This window comes from Falco naumanni, chromosome 3 (assembly GCF_017639655.2).
Source record: "Falco naumanni isolate bFalNau1 chromosome 3, bFalNau1.pat, whole genome shotgun sequence".
Classification (NCBI taxonomy): domain Eukaryota; kingdom Metazoa; phylum Chordata; class Aves; order Falconiformes; family Falconidae; genus Falco; species Falco naumanni.
Window position 1 is genome coordinate 24,981,512 of NC_054056.1, and position 24,322 is coordinate 25,005,833.

Here is a 24,322-nt window from a genome sequence, read left to right on the forward strand (position 1 = left end):
TTCCGAAACAGAAAAAATTGTGTCACGTGCTGTGAGACCTGTTGGTCTCCTCTGTAGGCAGTGGGTCAGCGCGGTTACAGCTCAGATCTCTTATATTTTCTTCTGGGTTTCTTAAGGAGTGATTAATATGAAAAGGAAACAGATCTTCATTACCAACCTCTGGGTTTGTGCAGTGTTTAAGTATTATAAGAGTCAGTAAGATAACTCAGAAGATTTTTTTTGAGGTCCTGGCTACAAAAAATTACAGCCTCCAAACGCTGTATCTTTTGCAAATTCAAAAGAAAGGGATAGAAAGGAATGGTTCAGATAGCTGTGAGGATTTCTGAAGTCATTATTATTGAGGGGGGGAAAATGATTCTGTGTGTTTTTGCATATGGGTATACACCAGAATTCATTTTAATTTTCATGCAAGATAGAAATGGGAAGATATTTTCTGAAAATCCAACGGGATTGCAGTAGTACCGTCAGATAACATGGTTAGTGTCACAAACAGATCTCTTCCTGGTAAGGGAGTGTGCAAAATACACGGTTCTACTGATACTCAGCGTGTATCAACCATCAGTTCAGCTGCAGGGTGCCGTACCGAGCTCCTGATACGGTGTCTGTGCAAACCACAGAGTTGACAGTGTGTGTACAGATGTGCAGAGGAGCAACTTGCTGTATACCAAGTATTTAAATGAGAGGTAGTGACTTTTGATTGAAGCTGCTTGTTTTGACTGTGGTTTTTTGATATATTCCTAGGGAAAAGCCTTTTGTCAGTATGGCCAAAATGACTGATTTGCAGCAAGGTATAGCTTTTTAACTAAACTTGCTGCTTTTTGTTTGTTGACTTGGGCACATTTATAGGAGTAGCTGTATTTCTTATTTATAAAAGTAGCTGAATATCTCAGCTTATTTTATCAGTGTTACAACACTGGGAAAATGTGAATGAGATACTCCCCATTCATATATTAGATGATACTGTTTTGTATTTTCAAGCCATGTCAAACTGCATTAGGATGGAAACTGTGATCTGATTACAGCTAATAATTTGCATACTAATAATACAGCGCATATCATTGCAACACATCTTACAAGCCGTGAACAGAACTGAGTGCCAATGATGATTTCCCCTCTGATTCTGCATAGGATCCAGAGGCAACAGCAGCAGCTGCAATGGTCAAAATCTGAGAAGAAAATTTTGCCCATACTTATTTATTGTAACCATATTATGATAATGTGGATTGTCACTATTTGGATGTATTTTGTATTAGCTTCTATTTTTTAGAAAAAAAAAAAAGTGCTTGAAGTAGATACTATAATCTGATATAAATATTTAAAATCATTTATTTGAAGTAGCCTGATAAGCATAAGCATGCTCTTCTACCACTCCTGTATTTGCTGAAACTCTCCATCTGTTCCTTGAATGTTGACAGTTCCTCTTTAACTTTAGAAATGTATTTTTCTGCTGACTAATTTAGCTTAGTCCACCAAAACCTGACTTCCCCCTTTCTCTCACCTCCATCATGACCCAAAGCAATAGGTAGCGACTGCTAACTAATGAATCTTTCTGGTGCCAGTGAAGGTTTTGATTATATGCCCAGACTCCAAATAGAGCCCTTTTTGATTTTTTTGTGAATAGGAGGAGGAGACAATATTGTACTGGGGTCTCATGTCCTGAGCTCAACAGATAGAGGACTAGTCTTAATTCAGTTCAGTGATGGACACTTTTTTTAATTAGTTGGAGTTTTTTATGTAAAAATGTTTCTCTCCTTATTTGAAACAATCAGAGCAGATGAAAAAAAAAAAAAAAGCTGACATTGCACATTTCAGAATTGATGAAGCCTGCACTGTTTACAGCTGCTCAATGCTCCCTGCACTGTGGACCGAGGAGTTCTCATTTTTAGGCTGTGCAGTACAGGGACATTACAGGGACATTGAAACTTGTGCTGCTGGTAGCCAAGGAGCTAGAGCCATCTCTGAAATGAATTGCTGCAAAAGCCAGACATTTCAAAGTCAGGAGGTCAATTCTTGCTCTATTAGAATTTACATGGAAAAAATTGTAAATACTACTACTCTGGACTGTATCTACTTGCCACGTACTTCTGGGCTGTTTAACTTTCAAAATAATCTCCGTATCACAAGGGCTTCCTTTTTCTAAAATGAAGGCTGAGGTCTGCAAATAAATCACATGACTTCCTGACAAAAATAATTCCTGTGTGGTGGGTGACATGCCGTTAGGTCAATTTGACTTTTCAACGTAAGTGTTAGAGAAATCTTCACTCAAATGAATGGTAGCACCAATGGCAGTATAGACAATTTTTCTTCTCTTTGCTCAGCTTCTTCTAGAGAGTTGGTTAGACATCTACCTCTTCAGAGAAGACTGGTGTTCTTAAGTAACCTTGTTAAATTAAATGCAGATTGGTATCTAAGTTGTTGAGGTTTGGCTTGGCGTATATGCACTGTGGGAGATAAAGAATAGCCAAGATGGACCGTTCAGCCCTTAACCTTCCTTATGAGGCACTGAGAAGTGAGAAGACACTAGTGTTAGTGATGGTTTTGTGATGTGGACCTGCTGCTCTGGAAACTTCGATTCATTTTAAAGAGGAACCAAGCAGCTGTCAGATGTTACCAGCAACAAAACCTAGATGTCAAATTCTCTGGTGTAATTTTGCTCAAACTCGTGTCCTTTCACATTTTTAAGCACTGCTAGGGCAAGTTGTACCTAGGTCATTGGCCTAGGGATCTGGTCTGTCTCATGGATGAGCATCTTCCAGTTCCACCATTACTTGGTTTTTCCTGTTTTCCTGCTGGAGGGAGAAGATGGAGGCGTTCAGGGGAGCAGACCTGTTGGGTCTAAAGTGGTTGCCGCCTCGTGGCCCCATGCCTGCGGGCACAGGTGGCTCATCGGCACCACGGTACAGTGCCTGTTCATGTAGGTTCTTTGCGTTTCTGGCCATTATCAGCATATGCGCAGAGCCAGGAAGGCTCTCAAACATGAATGTTTTGGATTTGCTGTAATTAACAGGTTTCAGCCTTTCCAAAAAGGTTGAAATGGTGGAAGAAGTAAGTGTAAGACTCCACCTTTCCCCTGTCTCCGTACAGATTTTAGGGCTCTTCCTTTTTCTGTGCTACAGTGATCCTAATGGCAATTTTTCTTGAATGTCAGGGATGTAAAAGCCCATAGGCTTCTCTTTCGTATTTATAATCACTGTTTACTCAGATTGTGACATGTAGTCATGGAGTGGGTCCTGGGCTGAGGTCCTGCATGGCAGCTGTGGGTGGACTTCAGAGAGTCAACTTGCACCCCAGGAGCTTTGCCAGGAGATGCATTGCCCAGCTTCAGCTTTGGACTTGGGCTGGCCGGGAGCGAGCCCTCCCCTGTTCTGTGCAGGCCAGAGAAATCCCACGTCATGTCACTTGCCACCGGCCTGGCACCGCTTTGTCTCTTTTTGAAGCACAGCCAAGTAGAGAGACTGGGGTGAGGACTGTGTGAAGCCCTCCAAAAGAATGATGTGTACTTAATTATTTTTCTTCTTCATTTTACCTAAGAACTCGAGAAATCAACGCTCAGAAGTTGCCTGATGGAGAACTGTAGCACTGTGGGCCAGATTTCTTGATGCACGTGGAAGGGGGGTGTGTTCTTTCGTATGAGGAGATGTTTGTGACTCTGTTACTTACCACCACGGACAATATATATTGCACTTTCTTGCTGAAACAAGCTGAAACAAGCTGCACTTCCCTGCTTTTATGTAATTAATGAAGTTTTTGCTGTCTGCCGTGGTGTGATTTTCAGAGATGTGTGAAACATCAAGACACACTGACAAGCGGGAGCAATTCATCCATTCTTCCAGAGTCTTGTCCAAAAGTGGACGGGATTAGACCCTAACCCCAGGAGAAGGGGGTCAGTTCCCGAGAATCTCCCTGCAGCACCTGCAGGCAGAGCATGCGGGTTCGTGAGACTGTTGGTGTTGGGAAGGGAGGTTTTCCTTGCACACTGCCCTACGTGTCGCTGCTTTAGAGAATGGCTCAAAGGGAAGGTGCCTTTTTTCCTTCTCCTTTTGAGGAGGGAGCAGGGGGAAGAGAGCAGAAAACTATGGTGTTTTGATCCGCCTGTTTCTTATTCTAGTAGCATAAACACACCAGAGTATTTCTCCAAATCAATTTAAGCAAACCTTTCATGTTCTCTCCCTGCTTCAAGAAAGCAAATGTGGCTGCTTGCAGATTTACAGCTACAGGGAAGACAAAGATCTGTAGTGTGCACAGACTCAAATGCCGAGCAGTGTCATGCTGAAAGGACCTGCACGAGCTTTAATAGAGTATAAAAGCCTTCTGGGCACCAAGCAAAAAATCTGTTTAAAGTCCTGACAGGGATAAGAGCACAGCTTGTATTATCAGCATATGCGCAGAGCCGGAAAGACTCTCAAACATTAATGTTTTGGATTTGCTGTAATTAAAAGGTTTCCGCCTTTCCAGAAAGGTTGAAATGGTGGAAGGAGTAAGTATAAGACTCCACCTTTTCCCTGTCTCTGTACAGATATTTAGGGCTCTTCCCTTTTCTGTGCTACAGTGATCCTAATGGCAATTTTTCTTGAATGTCAGGGATGTAGAAGCCCATAGGTTTCTCTTTTGTATTTGGTACTCGGATTGAGACAGTCCCAAGCGTTCCCTGCCCCACACAGTGAAGGACTGCCCCCCACTGTGCATGACACAGAACACACAGCAAAAAGATTGTCCCCGGGCTGCAATTTCTCATGAAAGCCAGATCCTTTTCCTCACAAGCACATGTGGAGTGGCATATCTTGAGAGGTTAGTGACTGCATAGACCCCAGATAAAATGTGGCTGGCGTCTGTGAGGCAGAACAGTGCAAGCTGAACTGGAGCAGAAAGAGATGTTTGTGGATCACTGGTGAGCAGGTCAGATGTTGACATAGTATGTATGGATTCTTTGGGGGGAAAATGACTGTTTCAGGAAGGTTTGACAGCAGGCAATTTTTGTCTGACTAAGATTTCCCTTATTTTGAGAACTAATTTGTCAAACTAAAATGTCTCTGCAAAGAATCTGTAACTCAAGGACTGTTATATTAGTGATCTGTATCAAGTGGCATAGCAGGAGCTACCAGTTAGAGGATTATGGGGCAGGTGGATGAATGCTTTCTCCAATATCAAACAGATGCAGAAAGAAAATTATTCAGGAGCAGGAAAAGAAGTGCTGTGAGGTTGGAAATGTCAACTCAGTCACCAGTAGCAGTCTGTAAAGATAAGAGAGAAAAGTGAGAAGGGAAGACAGTGGCCACTGAATAGAGGATTCCTGCCCAGTATAAGAGGAAAATGAGTACGTCACTACCTACCTGATTAAGTAGAAGGTAAACAGGAGCAAGTTGAAGGAAGATCTTTCCCTTCTTGGCTGTTTACTAGATGTGACTGCCACTTCAGTGGTGGCAGCCATCCCTCCAGTAGCTACTCAAAGAGTAGCAAAGACTGGGAATAGGCAGTGTGGATGAGCTGGTTATTGAATGTTTGGACTGTGACCCCCTTCTTCTTCCAGTCAGGCTGTTAAATATTCATGTAAGTGGGCTCAGGCAGATCCCTGCCATCTGTCTGTATTTATATGGCTTCATCCAAACAGCTCCAAAACATGTGAAATTTTATCCTCACAACAGCTCTTTAAAGAAAAAGGGATTTCTCACCTACCTGAAGGGAAAAGGAATCAAAGCACAAAGCAGTTTAGTGAGTAACCATATTTCTTCTCTGGACTCCAGCAGACAGGATTCAAATTCATCTCTTTTAAGTGCCAGGCCCAGGTCTAGCCTGGGGCTCTCAAGGTAAAGATCATATTTAGTGCTATAAGATGTTGTATAGCTCGCCTAATATTGCTCATTAAGCATTAAAAAATCTTTGTATGCAACTAAAGAGGAAACTGGAGGCTCTGTCACTGTGTGTATGCATACAGAATGAAAGTATTTGACAAGAAGTCAGTAATAAAGCCATTATTTTGGCATCTCAGCCTGCACACCTTGCTGGCCAGATAAAACAGGACTGTCGTGCAAGCTTCGGTAAACAGTGTGCCCATATGGACAATTCTGCTAGGGAGCAGATTGTCACAGCTACATTTGACCTGTTTTAGAGCAATCGTAGCTCTCCCTTGGCACCGTGGATGTACTGTTGACATTTCAGCAGAGCTGCTTCAAAAAAAAATGAGTGCCATTGTCTGAATAGCATGGCATTTTAGGAGCGAGAAGCAATTTCTGCATTGTAAATCAAGCAACAATCCCAGTACTTCTTACTCTCTCCAGTCAGAGCCTCTTAAACAGTCTGAATGGGAAAGATGAAGGGGCAAGACCACTGCAAAGACAAGCCCAGGCTCTTCAGCATACCTACGTTTAAGTTACTGTGTACATGCGGTCCTGTTACTCATAAGCTTCAGGGATTTGAATCTGAAGCTGCGATTCAGCTCTCAGAAGCCCCCCCACAGGCAGGGTATCACAGAAGAGATTTCTACAAACTGGCTGTTTGGCAGGGGTTTGGTTTTGTACCTGTTCCCAGAAGGTGGCAAATGTTGAGTAGCAATCCACCTTACCTTAGCTTGTTTTTTTTTATCGGTCCAGGATCTCACCTTCATGCTATTTTTAGCATAAAAAGGGATCTATTTTTGAAATATAAAATAAAATAGGATAAATTTTCCTACTGAAAATAAAGGGGAATATAAAAGGAATAGATAAAAAGGGATAAATTTTCACTGTGGTGCTCAAGAAACTCTTTACGTGTGTTTCGGAAACACACCAGAGGGGGTATACTTGTGCCTTTAATGCCATACTGAAACGTTTTCTTCTTTCAAGGATCTTTCCCCTTGGCTTAGTCTTTAAGAACAGCCTCGAGGCTTTCAGTTTATTCAGTCGATATATTTTTGTTAATGACATTTTTTTTAAACTGTGTTTCAGGCATTGGAAAAAATGTCATCTGTGACCGAACGGCGACTCCCCTGGATGCCTTCAGGATGATGACTGCGGCTCATTATTACCCAAAGCTCATGAGCATCATGGGGAACGTTTTGCGCTTCCTGCCCGCTTTCGTGAAGATGAAGCAGCTGATCCAGGAGGGTTACGTGGGGGAGCTGCTGGTGTGCGAGGTGCAGGTCCACAGCGGAAGCCTGTTAGGCAAAAAATACAACTGGAGCTGTGATGACCTGATGGGAGGTGGGGGCTTGCACTCGGTGGGCACCTACATCATCGACCTCCTGACCTTCCTTACCAGCCAGAAGGCTGTGAAAGTGCACGGGTTGCTCAAGACCTTCGTGAAGCAGACGGACCACATCAAGGGGATACGGCAGATCACCAGCGACGACTTCTGTACATTTCAGATGGTCCTGGAAGGCGGCGTGTGCTGCACGGTGACACTCAACTTCAACGTGCCGGGGGAGTTCAAACAAGACATTATTGTGGTGGGTTCGTCAGGACGGCTGATTGTAATAGGCACTGATCTCTACGGACAGAGCAACAGCTCTCCTCAGCGGGAGCTCCTGCTAAAGGACTCCACGCCAGTCAGCAACTCCTTACTTCCAGAGAAAGCCTTCAGTGACATCCCGTCCCCCTACCTCCGGGGTACCATTAAGATGGTTCAAGCTGTCCGGCAGGCATTTGAGGACCAGGACGACAGGAGGACCTGGGATGGGAGGCCCCTCACGATGGCTGCCACTTTTGACGACTGTCTGTATGCCCTGTGTGTGGTGGACACCATTAAAAAGTCAAACCAGTTGGGCGAGTGGCAGAACATTTCCATCATGACGGAGGAGCCAGAACTGAGCCCAGCATACTTAATCAGCGAAGCCATGCGGAAGAGCAGGATGTCCCTGTACTGTTAGCTCCTCTCAGCTCCTAGGAGAGAATAGGAACCAGACAGCTCTTGAAGGAAACAGCCATTCAGCCCCCGTGAAGGGCTTGGGCATCTTAGAAACAGCTGAGGATACAGGAGAAGGAAATAACGGTGTTTGGATCGACTAAATTTGTCGGTGGCTAAATGCCAAAGTGATAAGGTCCTTAGAAATGCCCAAAACAGATAGGAGACTTAAGAGCTGACATAACTGTTTTAATAACAGTATTAGCTGGCTGATTGGAAAGATATATCATAGACTCACCTCCTGCTTGCAGGTGCTTTAGAATATCCAATTGTGTTTACTGTGAAAGGTTGGGAAGATCCTTTTAGATTTTCCTTTCCTACCAGAGGGCTGTGAAGGTACTGTCATGTCGTTAAATTATCTGTAGTGTCTGACATGAATGGTTCCTACCATGACAGCTGACACCACCGTGCTGCAGTACTACACCTCTAACCAACACACAGAATAATAGGACTTGGTGTGAAAGTGTCATGCGATATGGAAAATCTCAGCAGCTCACCTTTCATAGCTGGTTAGGAGCTTCTCTGTGTTGGTTTAGCTAGTTGTCTTTTGGGTTTGTTTTTTCTTTTTTTTTTTTTAAAGCACAATTAAATAGGAAAATGTGTGGCTTTTAAAACAAAGCAGTCCTCCACCACAGTGCATATGCCCTGGTATTGGGGGAGGGAGGGTCTTTTGTGAGCTCCCAGTAAGCTCCCGGTAAGCTAACTGCACAGATGTGCTGGTTAAAATGGGTTGTGCAAAACCTTCATGGATGGCAGGTGGCATGAGACAGTGGTGATAGTGGGATTTATTATACAGCTGAACTCAGGCTAGTCTTACGAAGGTTTACACACAATTTCCTGTGTCGGGGGCTGACTTTTGAGTGCATTCATTGTGCATTTTGGTTTTACATGGAAAACTAGAAATCCAACCTGAAACCGTATGATGCTTAGACAGGCAGTGTTCTTTTAAACCTTTGTGAACTCACACTTGAGAGACGCACACCGACAATTAATTCCATATAGTTCAGTCCAGAAGCTTTCACCTCCACCAAGTGGTGAGTGTGAGTGAAAAACAAAAGGGATGAGAAAATTACCTGTCCATTGCCAGGGAAAAAATCTACATAAGACCCCCACCTCTTCACCTCCTTAGAGTGGCCGGCTACTGGTACTGTAGTAATCATTCCCTGTCATCAGTGCAGGTGTGGAAAGACTCTTTTGATACCTTTGTCCCGTTCTTTTTATTATATTAGATTGCAGTCTTGAAATAACATATTCTTTCAAGAACGTATTCTTGAAAGAATATACTGAAAGGCACGTGAATTATCCCAGTAAACAGGGATAGTGCTTTTCTGCATAAAGCTGCTCCAGTGCTTATATGTTTACATCCTCAAGATAGGAAAAAAGTAGAACACAAGCATATAGCACTAAGTTATGTTAAACTTGAGAGAAACCTTATCAGGCTTCCTTGTTAATTTTGACTAGGGAAAAGAAGAGAACATTTGGATGAACAGTAAATTAAAACCAAAAATATGACCCTCTTTCTCAAGGCCATCACATTAGTGTTGCCATTTTAGATTAGAAAGAGAACTGTCAGAATAATTTAGATTTTTTTGAAAGCGCTTACAGGTTTGCTATTTTTAGGAGCACTAAGGGCTTCTCTAGGGTTTCTGCTACAAATGACTCTCTCTGATTGCTATATGCTCCTGCCTGTCCTATGCCCGGGTTTAGAGCTTCATGTTTTTGGACAGGAAGGCATCAATAATGTGGTTCATCTCATCTGACTTTAGCCAGCTGAAAGTCAAGTGTCTTGTCTTGGTCAGCTGTGCAAGGACAAGCAGTCAATACAGAGAGAGCTCTCTGTTGACTCAGTTCATCCTAAGATTAATATAGGAGGAGGTGCCCATCGGAAATTCCTGTCCTCCTTTGCAGAGAATCTCGGCTTCTAAATTTTCAGGTGGCTAAAGTTAGGAAACTTGACTCCCACCCCAAAATTATTAATGTGTGCTTAATTTTTGCAAGAGCATATGTGTGACCTCTCAGGAAATATTCCCCCAAGTGTAATAGCATGATCGATGCCGGAATAATGTAGTACTGCAAAACCACACCCAGATGGAGAATTGTTTTATCCTTGTTGTTCTGCCTGTTCTAGCAACTGTATCTGGGGCTGACCACTTCCGCTAAGGCCTCAGGCAAGCTTTCATTGTTCCTTCTTTGAAGCAGCCCTTGACAAGTTTGGGTGGTTTTCCTAAAAATGGATTTATCTGAGAATTCCTGAGGTAGTATCTGTGCCAACAGGAATTTCCCATTATAATGGTGGTAGTATACCGTGCTATACGGTTCCTGCCCTGAAAAATATGCAGAGAAACACAGAAGAGGGTATTTGAGCAAGAAATCATCCCTTTCTCCTGAAAAATCAAATTAGCCCCAAGGGGGTCAAGAGAGTTTTCCTATAGTAAGGCAAAAGCCATTTATTGAAAATAGTGACTAGTTCAAGTCACGAATGCAAGCCCAGTGGATAATTAATCATGTCTATTTGAACACCATCCAAAACATGGACCAAAATGTTTGAGTCTTGCTTCTTAGTGGTTTGGCCATTGTACTGGAATTGCAGTTCATGTCTTCGCGTGTCGTTTTGGTTCACAAGTGTTGACAGTTTTTCCTGTCTGTATTTTCCTTTTTCTGTGTCATTCTGGGTTTTGTGATGTCAGCTGGAAGAAGATATGCTGGAATCCTGTTCCCCGCCCTTGCAGTGAACAGTCCCCAGGCAAGACACGGTGTATAGGGGTAGTACTAGGGGCAGTACTACGGAGCTCAGCCTTTCTGTACCAGATCCAAAGGTTTAGGTGACAGGCATCATCCGTCCTCTGTGCCGACTTACTGATGCAGACGGTGCTGCTTAGCAGGAAGAAGATCTAATGCTTTGGTTACACAGCCATCTGATGCTAGTGTGAGTACTGGCTTGCAAATGAGTTGAATCCTGTACAGCTTGTTGTGTGACCACAGGGCTGTTCCCAGAGAGGCAGGCAGAACGAGCAGGGGCAGGATGGGAGCGCCTTTTGTGATGGCAACAGAGGTCTTACGCTAGGTTTCGGTGAAGTCATTACCTGACTGGGATGGCAGCAGTAACTCCATGTGTTTAGGACTAGATGACAGTTTTTCCATTCTCTAGGAGGTGAAGGTGCTGTAGTGTCAAGTGTAAAGATACTAAGCTTCCACCTGGCTTAGAGGTGGAGGGAATTGGTTTGTTTATGGAATGTGTATTACTATCCTGATAAATTCTTACTTTAGAGTCTGGGATCTTTCTTGGCAGCATCAAGCCCTCTGCTCTTTTGGTACAGTTGAAAGTACATTGAATTCAATAAAGCCTCTTGGAGTTCACACTGGGTTTAAGAATGTGGGCAGCAGATAGCAGAGGTGTACTCGATGGAACTCAAAAGCGGTACCACACTGGGAAACATATATTTGGAATTGCACTTTTAATGCTGTTCTTTGATACTGTGCCACAAGGTTTGAGATGAATGCTGCTAGAATTGGTGCAGGCCTGACAGCCAAACTGCAGCTACTGCTGGAATTTACAGTAGTCCCCAAATGAGCTTGTTCATCCACTAGGTAAGAAATGTTGATTCCTCTTTCCCAGGGCTGCTGTTGGAGAGGCTTTTTCCTTTGCCATCAACCCGTGCACATAGGATACTGAAGATTATGGTCTGTTGCCAAAGACAAAAAGAGCCAAAGGGGCGAGCCCAGGCGAAATGCTCTGCTGCTCTGCAGGGGTCTGTTTCAGTGCTGGGACGGTCAGCTGAGAGATGATGTCTTATTTTCCATGGGAGTTGCATTGGGGTCCACACCAGGGGTAGGGCAACTCTACTCTGTGTGACAGTAGGGCACAACTGAAGTCCTCCGGTGTGCCCAAAGGGATCGTGGTGACTGCTGCAGGGAGTGACAGGAAAGTGTGTCTGCAGTCTGGTACCTGTATGTCTGCGCCAACAAGGAGACTATGGCAGTCGTGTGGAGGGTGAGGGTCGCACCTCCTGAGGGTGACAGCAGCAGCCTTGCTCCACATTTGTGTTTGGGAGCCCAAGAAGGGACCCTGCCCTCGGGGAAGCAGCATCCATCCTGTACTCCTGCTAGATCTGTGCACATCCTCAGTGCTGAACTCAGTGAAGTCCTGCGGGGAGGCGTAAAAACTCTGCGAGAGCTTGAGGTTTCCTATATCTAATATCATGCATGTGTTAAATTAGTAGTACTTTAGCTGTGTAGTTAGAAAATACCATGTAGAGATGATACGTCCTTACCCATGCAGCCAATATGGCAGAGAATCAGGGCATGCATAGACAAGTTTAGGCTCAGGGTGGGCTGCTGTGGCGTTCATCCTTTGCTTTGGCTGAAAGCATGAGAAATTCCTGCCCAGCCAGCATAGGGCAATCAGAGGCACTCTCCACTTTGTACTTAGTGTTTCCTTCTTTTGGATAGCTTTCGAATCGGTGACTGTACAAGTGAACAGCTGTCCTGGAAGTTCAGCCATTCAAAAAAGAAGGCTTTTCTGCTGCGTGTGGTCACAGCGCAAGTACAATTCAGTCTCTCTGTTACCTTGTTTATTTCTGTGTCCATACAAATGTGGAAAAGACTCAGACAATTTAAAATGACTCATTGATCTACCAACAAAAAGCATAATTTATTTAATGGGTAAAGGTAAACATAGTACCTTGATGTCTTTGCAGAGATTCAGAAATTACTGATGACAGGATTTCTTGTTGCTGGGAATTTTTATATTTGACTTTTATCTATGGCCTTCAGTATAAAGTATCACACATTATGAAGTCTATTCACTGTGAAGTTCTCTTTTTACAGGGGTTTAAAAGTACCCAGAAGACCTTTGGCTTTGTGTAGATACTCAACACTGGTGTGATGTTCCAGTGGCCCAGTGATGTACCCTTCAGTACGTATGAAACTCAACACTGGACTGTTTGACCTCTGCAGTGCTCTCTGGGTATCTAGGACTAGTTGTGAAATGGCAGGATTATTCAGGACAGCAGTTTCTTTTTTTTGTTGTTGAAGTTGTTACTCATGGGGAGCAAAGTTTGTAAAATTTAGAGATGAAGTATGACTGAATAATAATTGGCAGTCTTATCTGCTTTAAAATTCCCTCTCTCTTGAGCTGCTGGATGAAGTCTGTCCGATAAAAATAACTTCCCCTTAACAATAACTGCCCACTTCCATTTGCTCATGAGAAGAAGAAATTTTAAGTAAACGGGACTATACATAATGCTGCATTCATGAACCGATGTCATAACCTCATGACTTACTGAGTGTATGAAGCCAGAGCCCATGCAAGTAATGGCTTTTTTGAAGCTGCCAAATTAAAGCCTTGGGGTTGGGGAATGAAGGGTATTGGCTTAGGTCAAGCTAAAATAGCTTTTATTCAGCATTTTCAGTTAAATGAATAAACAGAATGGCTATACTCAATCCAAAACTGAACACAAAACTTGTTTGTAGAAGGCCATTTACATTTTTCCTTTGGGGAATAAGTTCAATTTTTAAAGAATGCTGTTTTGAAATGAAGTTTTTTAAAAAAACATCTTTTATTATGTTTTGGCATGTGTGAAATGAACTGTTTGGGGTTGGGTGTGGGATTTTTTTGGTTGAGTTTTTTGTGGGTTTTTTTTAGGTTCATACTTTCAAAAATCCCATCCATTAGGTTTAAGGACGTTCAGTGAATTCAGCTGCCCTTGGGCAGGTTCGGCTGTGAACCTGCAGCCACGCGGTGTCATGCAGTGACCCCATTTTCAGCATTTGAGTTTGGCCATCTGGGTTTCATTGTGTCTCTTTGTGGCAGTGGGAAAACTGGTTCATTACATGGAGTTGGCTACGGATAATAATCAAGATACTTTTTGCAGCAGTGCCAGCCATCGTCTTTAAAAGCACTTAACTCTGTTAACTTGTTTACCGTGGTTATTTGTGACCTCCCAGCCATGTGCTGTCCATTACTTCCTTTCCTTTGTACAACAGACACCTTTGTACATCAGACTCGCTTCCCTCCCCTTTCTGTTTCTCATTCCATTGCAAGCCACCAGGCGAGTCTCCCTTGTTCCCCACTGAGCTTACGCTCGGTCTGTGTTACACATGGCATACAGGGTGGCTAACCTACAACTTGAAGTAACTTTTAACACAAGATTCATTGAAGAACGTTACCACCACAGCTGCTCAAGTACGTGGCATACCGAATGCCCGGTCAGGGCAGGCACCGAAGCTCCCTGCTGTGCCATGCTTCACAAGCGACACTCGCTGTTTCTCTCTGTACTGGTTTTCTTTTATTTGATTTTGAAAAATGAGAATATGTTCAGTTTGTTGCTGTGTCAATATTAAGTATATATTTATTGTTTTTCAAACATACATACCTATATATAAATGCTATATATATATAATGTCAACGCATGGACATATGTACAGTAGATATTTTAAAGAGCTATTTATCAAGAAAAGTAAGTGTTACAAGTAAACAGAGTTTATATTTTATATATTATGTAGATAGCAAAAAAAATAAGTGGTTAAATTATAGTAGGACTTTTGGGGGTGGGGTTGGAGAAACGGGCAAGGACTGGTTCTAGCATTTTAAATAGCCAAACTACTTTGTACGGAAGCTGCCTGCTGTGCCTCTCGGCTGCAATATCTGTTTGTTTCTTTTTCTGGAAGATGATGTGCATTGTTACTTTTACATTGCTTGGGGAATGTAGTTAGTTTATTCTCAGCCAACTGGTATGTGCTGCTTAAAACATGGTTTCCTGCTGTTCTGCATATTTGCATTGATGGAATAAAAGGATCTTAACTGGCAAATAAAGACGTAAAGGATGTGATCTCTGCTGTTTGGCATTGCTGCTCACACTTGTACTTTGGAGGGGGTAATAACCATCACTTTTGCCTGGTTTCTGGCCTGCCTGTTAAATTCAGCCATCAGAGTGAAATACATGGGCTTTGTGCTTGGGAGCAGGGATTGTGATGGAGAGAGAGGAAGAAGAAGGTTTAACACTAAGCTATCTGAAGGTTTAAAGTTAAGACAAGGACTGAACTAACACCTGCTGGAGTGATGTGTCCTGAGGAGACAGTTGATTTTCTTGCCAAAAGATGCGAGCATGTCCAGTGGCGCAGCAAAATGGGGGCACTGCATGCCCCTGCTGAGCACAGCCTGGAGATCCTTTCTCCTGGATCCTTCCCTCCTTTCTCCAGCACAGCCTGGAGATTTTTTCTCCTGCCTCCCCACTGGCATCCTGGGATGCCTTTGCCTTCCCTGTTCTCGGATCCTTCCAGTGCCTGCCCGATCCTTGCTCCCATCTGCCAGGAGCTGTCAGGTCTTTCCACTTACACCAGTGCTCCTTTTCTCCCTTGTGTGTGGGTGTATCATCAGCCTAGTAAGGAGCTTGTTACTCTAGCCCCTCTGGTGCTGGGGAAAACCTCACTTGAGTATGAAGCAGAAGATAATACGAAGCAGTGGGAAATTCTAGGCTCTGGGGAAAGATATACTGCCTCTGTGATTGATTTGTAAAAAGGCTAGAGCATTTCCTATGTTGCTTTTTCTATTTTACGGCAGAGCACACAGAAAGATGTTGGATTCCACATGAGTCAGTGCTCACTCATTTCTCAGGCACTACAAAAGTACAGCAAATCTGAGGCGCAAATTGTGACGGGATGGGAAATCATCATCGCTTACAATGCACACTCCCCTCAGATCACACGATCTTGTGAACAGTGTATTTTGCATATATATAAAATTTTACAGAGTGGATATAGCATTTACTTCATCCCAGAAATGCAGCATGTTAGCAATTTCTACCACTACCATTGCAGATAACATACTTTAAAGATGTACTGATGTTTCTGTGTATATACACATAAAATACATTTTAATCAGGTTTAATACACATTATTTTCTTAGGCTGAAGAGGAGAAAAGCACAAGGCAAGCAAGATTCAGTGCCCAGGTCTTCAGGAATTACATTTTAATGTATGCTTGCCCTCATGAGCAAATGTATTATAACCTTGCTCAGGTTTCTAGATCATTCTCTCCAAGTAATAATTAGGCACTGAAATAAATCGAGGCCAAATTTTATGGTATATACTTTCCCATCAACTTCATAGCAAAGTGAGGCCTACTTCCATTTCAAAGGTTAAAACACAGAAATCTTTGGAAAGTAGCACCTAGGGGAGAAATTACTGTGTCAGAGATACAGTGGGATTATTAGTACACTGTTACAGCACACAACATATATAACTGTATAGGTAAGTGCAAATGCAAAGGTGAGTATAAACATTCCACACTAATGAGGCTACATAAATGCTAAGGTAAACATTTTCAAATGTGGGTCAGCATAATGAGACAACTGTAGATTTATGAACCCAAGTAAGAGTTCTGTTTTTAAAACAAACTGCAAAAAATGTGGCTGAGTGGGAAAAGCTCTTTCTTTTTGCCATTATTTTTGAAGAACTAAGAATTCCACAGCTCCCCTGGCTTATTGTGCTGTTTTCTGGAGCCCCTATTGATTAGCAGCCATGTAGTAAAAACAATGGGTGGCTTGTAGCCATAAATATTAATCAGATGAATGTTAAATGCATTGTTCTCTTCAGGAATGAAGAGTTTGCTGGGGCAGGATTATTAAAAAGCGCTGCTGTGCTGAAGAGGAGATGCACTTAATGCCTTTGCTGCCGCTTCCAGTTGGGCAGCGGAAAGCTGCGGAGCTCTTTGTGTCACTGCAGTGCCAGTGGAAAAACCACATGTCAGAGTGGACATACATGATGTACAGAGCAAGAGGGCTTTTTGCCCCTTGTAGTACTCCAGAGCAGCTCAAACGGGGCTGAGACAGCCCGGCTTTTCCTAGAGCAGCCTTTCCTGGGGCTGGAAGCAGGGGAATGGCTGCTGCAGCCCAGCAGCACCCAGCTGCCTCACGCTTGGCCTGCTCGAGCCCATGTGCCCGTGCTTGTCACTGCTGCAGCTATCACAGTCAACGTGGAAGGAGGACATTTCCATCAGGCAGCCCTCGGAGTCACCAGACTTGTCACCTGTCCCACAGCACTAGCCTAGTGCTAGCTAACGCCCGTCTCCTGTGTATGTTGACTTTTGTGATGTATTTTCCACTTGGAAATGCTCCAGCTAGTGAATTCAGCACCACAAACTTTGGTGTGGCACCACATCTTTGCTTTAAAATGAGCAACTGCAGCTCCTAAATAGTTCCTGAGGGATGAGGCAGGGCTGCTGACAAGCGCAGGGCACCAGTACTTCATCTGGTCTCCCACTACTCGTTCCTGCCTTCTCCAGTATGGGCACTGGGAAGCATGCGTGCAACCACCTAGTTAATGTGATCATGGATTTAGCTGAAAACTAACAACGTGGGCTTTTTACTAGGTTAGTTTGCAGGCAGATCAGTTTCCTCATCTGAGTCATTGTCAACAGCAATTTATGCCAGATCACTTTAATAGCAGAATGTAAATAGAAACCAGGTCTGCTGACTGCCAGAAATGTGCTTTTTTCATCAGATCAAAGAGTTGGTAGAGTAACTGCAGAATAATAAACAGGGCCAAAAGAAAGGGAATGGGTAGAAGAAAACAATTTTAAATTCTTTATTTCCTTATGAAAGGATATATATGTAAGCAAATGTTTCTTACTAAGCTGGAGGCCCCCTCCTCCAGACATGGAAGCAGTGTATATACAGATCCTTAGAGAAGCCTTTAGCGTCTCCTCCAATCTATTTTAATAACTCTGCCTTTCGCAGTTAATCACATCTTGCAGACTAAAGGCTTTTGCAGAAATTATCATATCCCATGCAGGCAATAACAGCCTCTGAATGCAGCCAGCTTTGTCACACGTGTGAGTGAGTTTTACATGGTGTTTCAGCCAAACCTGAAGCTCAGACCTGCATTTCAGACTTTTGAGAATGCAGAGACAGTTGGAAATGGTGATTGATGTGTAGCATAATGCATTTTCTTTGGTGGCTTTTTTCCCCTCTGCTGTCCCTAAATTGCTAGATTCTTTTTTTCAACATTTCTTTCCAGCAATGCTAGTTGTTATACCTTCTGGAAGTATCTGCGATGAAAAGAAGCCTTACACTGCTAAATGTGACAAGCTCTCTAGCTCAGGAAGAAAGGTGAGCAGAAGGAGAGTGACAGTCAGAACCAGGATAAAAAGCAGATTCACAAGAAACAAGAACATCCCTGAGCTCTGACAATTGACTCTCTATCCTGTTAAATTGTTAGAAACGTCCCAAGCATGGGTTTTGGCTTAGATCAACTTACATTCCTCTATACCCTTTCTGTGGCACGCTTAGGAAGTCACCCTGCAGCAGAGACCGTTCCCACCAAGCAAGCTGCTTGTAACCACCCTCTTTTGGAGATTATGCAATTAATAATAGGGCCATGGCCATTCGGTGCCAGGGTGGCCTTGGTGGCACAGGTTTGTCCTGGGCGCTTCATCTGCTGCTATGGATGTAGCTGAAAGTTGAGGACGGATCAGTAGAATGGAAGGATGCTGGTATTACAAAACTACTGCGTTAAAAAATTAGTCTGTCTCAGTGAGAGGAAATTCAGGCGTAAACTGTGCCAAGCTCTGTCAGCACAATATTTTTGGTTAAAATGGACTGTTTTCCATTTCACTTTTCTATACCATTTGCTTGTAGTTCCGTGACAGCAGAAACAACTTTCTGGGCAGTGCCCTGCGCTTTTGGCTGCAGACCTTGTTTGCTGGGAATCATTCCTGTTGTTCAGGCGTACAGCAGGAGCAGGGCCTCTGTGGAGAAGGGACTGAGTCACTGAATTGACAAAGCTCACCACTATCCACCCACATTTGGCAAACTTTGGCTGTACTGCTTCACACATATGAAGTGCCTCATAAAAAGTAACGAATCCCCACAAAATGAACTGCTGTGATTATTCCCATTTTGCAGCTGGCAAGGTGGAAGCAGAGGAGAAACTGGTGAGATCACTCTCTAGTGGATTTCTCTTTTCGCTGAATTTCCTACTTGGATTATTAAGTTTGCTCTCTCCCAGTGGCTGAAGCCATTACTCAAAATGTCAGAGGGCCCTCCAAATGCCAAAGATGATAGAAATATCTCATTCCAGAACAGGTACAAGCTCAGGCTTTTATGGAATTTCAGCTTACTTGGAAATACTTTTACAAATAGTAATATTTTTTTGGGGGTAAGTTTTAATTGTAGCTTCTTTTTTTTTTTTTAAAGGCAGTTGGTGGTAGGATTTTCCTCCTTTTGTGGACTAAAGTGGTCTGAACTATCTAGCTTTAAAAAACGATTTTAAAATGTTAGTGCTGGAAGATTTGAAATTACAAGCTGTTATTTTAATATAGTGGATATAACAGGATATTACTAGCTTTACAAAGCAGGTACATACCATTACCTTCACCTTGTATTTTGGAAAACTAGAGACAGAATGGCAAACGATGCTCCCAAGGACATGCAGAGCAAGTCCATGACAGCCAGATACTAAATCCTGCTGCTTTAATTTCTAGTTCCCTTTAAATAGTTCTTAAACCTAATATAATTCCTATTTATTATAATTAATATAATTAGTCATATATAATTAATGCCTAATATGCTGCTGCGGTTTGTGAATGCCAAATAAGCTAGTGTTGTCTGCACAGTCTAAGTTCAAAATAATCAGTTTAGAAAAATGCTAGCAACACCAAAATCAATACCGACAGCTTTATCTAAGTGAATACATTTGTGTAATTCTGTCTATGGAGGGGAAGGTGAGAGACGCTGCACTCTCCATGCATTGATTTTAAAACCAAGCTGATAAAATTAGCACCAGATCTATGTCCTGACCAGAAAATCACTAAACCAATCAGCCTGAAAAAGTCCAAGGCAGTTAGCACAAAACTGCACTTCTGTCGTGTGTTTCGAGGGGTGTATTTGCCTGGACCCTATAGTTCACACTGCTCAGTTTGGCAAGGATTTCTGGTCCTAAACCCTTCAGAGAACACTGCTTTCAGTTCCCACCGGCAAGTTCTTGGTGGTAATGACTGTAAATCATGAGAGGCAGATGATAATCATCCTAGTGTAATTTGGAAATGTATGGGGTACATGGTTCTGTGTTTTTTACAGCTTCTCATTATTCTGTACAACAACAATCAGAAAGCAGGACATTGACAATACCTTTAACAACTCTGGGAATGCAGACCTGGAATGCTGACAGAAAATCTGTTGGGAGAGAGGTGGAGACTACTTTGTCCTATCACAAAATAAACATCAGTTCACCATTCCAGCTTAACAGCTTGTCTTCATATATTAAAACAAGCCTCCAAACCGTGACTGATACAGAGTCATTAACTAGTTGCTGCTCAATCCTTTACACAAATGTGGTAGCAAAGCCCTCTGAGCTCCACTCAGCAAAAAAGCCTGCTTGTGTACAAGGCTCCACTTCCCCTCGTCGGCAGTCTTTCTGAAAGCAGGTGATTAAGTGACAAATTACTCTTTGGAGGTGCAAGTGCTGTGTCTGCTGTGTTGCTGTGGTTGGATCTGATCCTTTCACCCTTACGTTAGTGGTCCCAGGGGAGCCACTGGTGAGGCCCTTGCCTTTCAGCCTAGGGAGCAGGTTGGAGGTATGAACTCTTTTAATGTTTGCTTTGAACAAGTTGATAAAACCTGGTGGAAAGAAGCCAGAGAAGATGAATTGAGTGCGGTTTGTTGAAGTTACTGCAGCAAATCACAGTAGTTGAGTGTTGCCCATCAGCCTTGTTATCCTGTTTTACTCAAAAGTAACCCTGCTGCACTGCGGAGAAGTGGAAATACTTTGCGAGTCCTACAATACGTATTTCTCCTTTACCTTCCTGTATGCAGTCTACACCCGTCCTTAACATCCTGTTACACTGAGCTTTTGGCAGCATTCGCCCAGGGCTTCATTTCCATGCCTAAATGTGCGAGCACCTAGCTGGGTGCCGTCCTCGGTGCAGGTCCTGGCCGAGGAGGGTAGCAATGGTGAGCAATGCCCGGTTGGCTTCTGCAATCCTGGCTGTTGAAATGGTGCTTTGAAACTCTGGCTCAGCTAGGCTTGCTTTAGAGAATGTCTGCTTCAAATATGCCCAGGGACTGAAACAAACTGTCACCATCTCCATCCTGGGTCACAGGACTCAAAAGGAGTAAAATCCTTTGCAGCTCCTCCTTCAGTCCACTGTGCTGTGCAGTTTGCCCAGGCCCTAAACTTTTGGGGATACTTGGTTGAGTGAGGAACACAGAATCTACCATATCCACCTTGTGACCTGGAATTAGCTTCTGGGCGCATTTGTGGCTCTGATACAAGGAGAAATATTGCAAAGACTGAAACCTGTTCCTAATTCCTACTTGCTTTCTCATTTTGTGGCAGATATCTGCACACTGCCACAAGTTTTGCTCCATCTATAACCATATATAGTGATCCTGATAACTATACCTCATCCATATACCAAATCTCTTGATTAGGATTCTCAAGGTGTATCATTTAATTTTCCCACTGTCCCTATACTGACCAATCTTTGTCTCATTGTCACCTCATTGTCACTTCTCAATTAAAGAGTAACAAGGCTGAGATGAGGTTAGTTGGGGCTATTTGTTAACTATTGTGTAGTGCCCCTGTGTGCCATGCTCACTGACAGCACAAAGCATGTTTTTAGTGCTATGTAAAAAATCCCCCCCAAACTCCCCTAACTTTTTCAGATAAACCCAACAATCTTAACACAGCTACTAATCTGGTTGGTAGAAAAATCAGGCAGCATTGGTATCTGAGGTTAAGCAACAAACTGATGATAACATCGATGATAACATTTAGAATCCAGAAGACATTATTGTAAAAAATCACTAACATAATCTTAAAACAAGTCCTACTTCCTTTATGTTTGGACCAAGCTACTGCAATTTGTTGTTTTCTTTGTAGTTGTCCTGCAGTTTCTGTATATCTCTGCAGACAAAAGCATGTCACCTCAGAGGTGCTCTCATTCTTTATCAGAATGGGAAAACAGAGAAGTAGGACACATCTGAACTCAACTTTCCAAGTTCAGCTGTGCCTTATGCTGTTTTCTGCCCCATGAGCCTTTTCCTTGCTGTCATTTGGGGATGCGTATTCACGATTACAGAGACAGTGTTCGGTGTGCTTGGAGACAGACCTGACTGTTGTGCTGCCATCCTAAAATGAAAGCTTGAATTCTGTTTTGCTGCCAAACAGTTTTAGGATATTTTTATTACCCTAGAGTGCTATATTTTCCCCATCTCACTTCAACAAAGGACTAAGTTGTAAAGATTTATAGGTCCAACATTTGTATTCTTCTTTCAGGTAGAATGTAAACAGCAGAGTGAGACAGTTTTAGCTGGGAAATGGGGCCAAGCTTATCTAGATCTGGTGATGATCATAATGAAGAGGTTATGTGAATGTATAAGTAACTTGTCCTTTCCATTAACACCGCTCTACTCACCACCTGGAACTATTCCTGCTGCTGAAGAAACAGGAGATGGTATCTTACAAAATCTGAAATGACCAAACTTGTAACTCCCTTCCTGAACATCAATCATTTCCCATTGCCATAGGAACAAAGGAGAGGGCATTAGCAGGCACCATGAAGATATTATCAGACAACTGTCTTTAGAAACAAAAAACTCCCTGTACCTTCAGTCAGTTCAGAGCAAATGAAACCCACCTGAAAACTATGCTCGTTTTTTATATGTTACATGTGCTATAATGCCATGCAAATATGACCTGCATGCTGTGCAGAACTGATATTCCGTTGCTGTTCATTTTCAGCTTCTTTTGAAAAATACACATAACAAGTTGTGCCTCCGATAATCTGTAGTTTCACAGATACATCAGTCATTCAGGAGAGACTGAAACCCCAAAGACTTTCTAAGACCTGTAATATTCAGCAGCACATGGCTCCCATAAGATTGTTCCAGCTTTAATAGTAAAAGCGTTGCTTTTCATGAAGAACCATGGACACAATGCAGTTCATATTTTCCAATAAAAAACATTAGCAGTGCCTGTTTGGCTTCCTTTTCATGTGTCTTTGTATGTCAGTGAGTAATTCACTTGCGCAATATAAACATATCACTACAAAATGTAAACACAGTAATACTCAAAGCCACAGATAAAAATGAGAGATGCAATATGCTAGCAGGGTACTAATTAGTTTGGCTCTGCTATCTCAGATAATCCCAAGTCAATTCCAAACCTGTTTCGCTTTTATCTTTTATATGTGCTACCTTTTCTGATGTAATTGCAGTTTGAAAAATTCAATGTTTAGGTTATCACGGTTTGGACAAATGCCTAGGAAGGTATTATTGATTAATGATGTATTAATCAATTAATTTTATTATAAACACAGTCCTCCACTTGGCTGATTGACACCTGCAGCTATTCATGATTAAATTCTCCTTTTCATTTACAGTGGCAACAAAGAGATTCCGTCAGTAGGAATGAAGACACTTTATGTTCCTAGACAAAGGAAGATAAAGTCATTATTTGGTTTGCGAAAATGTAAAATTTCTAAGATGATATATTTAAGTAATGAGTCACCTGTGTACTTTACAACAGCGATTTACGGCATATAGTGTCATTTAGCTATTTTCAGTGCAGGTGGATGCAGAAGGGCAGCTAAAAGAAATAAGGCTGTTAAAATAAGAAAATCCAACTCTGTGCATGGCTTTCTGAAAACTTAGGTTAGCTGCCTTTGTTTCACTGTGTATGTGTCACCACATAACAATCATTGTAGTTGTTAGCAGTTCATGCTCAACCTATGGTTTTAGTTTCATTTCCGGTTCAAAAAAGTCTCAAATTAAATTCTTTACTTTATTTCCCACTGACCTAAACATAATGCTGGTAGTCATATTTACAACTGGCTTTGGATGGGATCCCACTATAACCTGTTAACTTATATGTTAGAAACCGTTTACAGACACCATTAAGAAAACCTGTGTGTATAAGTAACATGATGAAGGAGGTTTCTGTATGTGGTGTTTAGAAACTTTACTGGGGGAGGGCATTGATTTTATTAGCTTTCACGGTATTGTTTTTAAGCTGTATTTTAATGCAGCTAAATCTTCCAGGCCCTAATTTTGATTAGGAACTTTTAGCTATGTCCTAATGATTAACATTAATATAATGCCAATCGATAGCACAGTGTCTGATGGCCCAACTGCTTAAAATATTTCTGTATCTGCTGCACAATAAATTAGCGCTAAAATAAATTGTACTAGCTCCAGCCTTTTTTAGAGCACCACTATAGCCATGTAATACATATTGGAAAGGGCAAAAATGAATAATTACAAACTATGGAGAATTGATTGCGTTTCACTCGCTGTTCTCCGCACCTTGTGATACTGCTTATCTCCCAACAGCACCAAGCAGATCTCATCCAGGGGCAAGTGCCACCTATTGAGAAAAGACCCATTTGAGTTCAAGAAGCCAGAAATGACAAAAAATGGCAGCAGCCTGCCACCTGCTGCTGTTAAGGA

General features: G+C 42.5%; 1 protein-coding gene across 1 annotated transcript in view; it reads left to right on the top strand.

Annotated features, from left to right (window-relative positions):
* GFOD1 (glucose-fructose oxidoreductase domain containing 1) overlaps window positions 1-14,705 on the top strand; it is a 75,140-nt gene extending 60,435 nt beyond the window's left edge. The window contains exon 2 of the mRNA XM_040586609.1: window positions 6,921-14,705. Within this exon, the coding sequence (XP_040442543.1) occupies window positions 6,921-7,840 (920 nt within the window). The 3' untranslated portion in view covers window positions 7,841-14,705. The remainder of the gene's footprint in view (window positions 1-6,920) is intronic.
* Window positions 14,706-24,322: the final 9,617 nt, after the last annotated feature.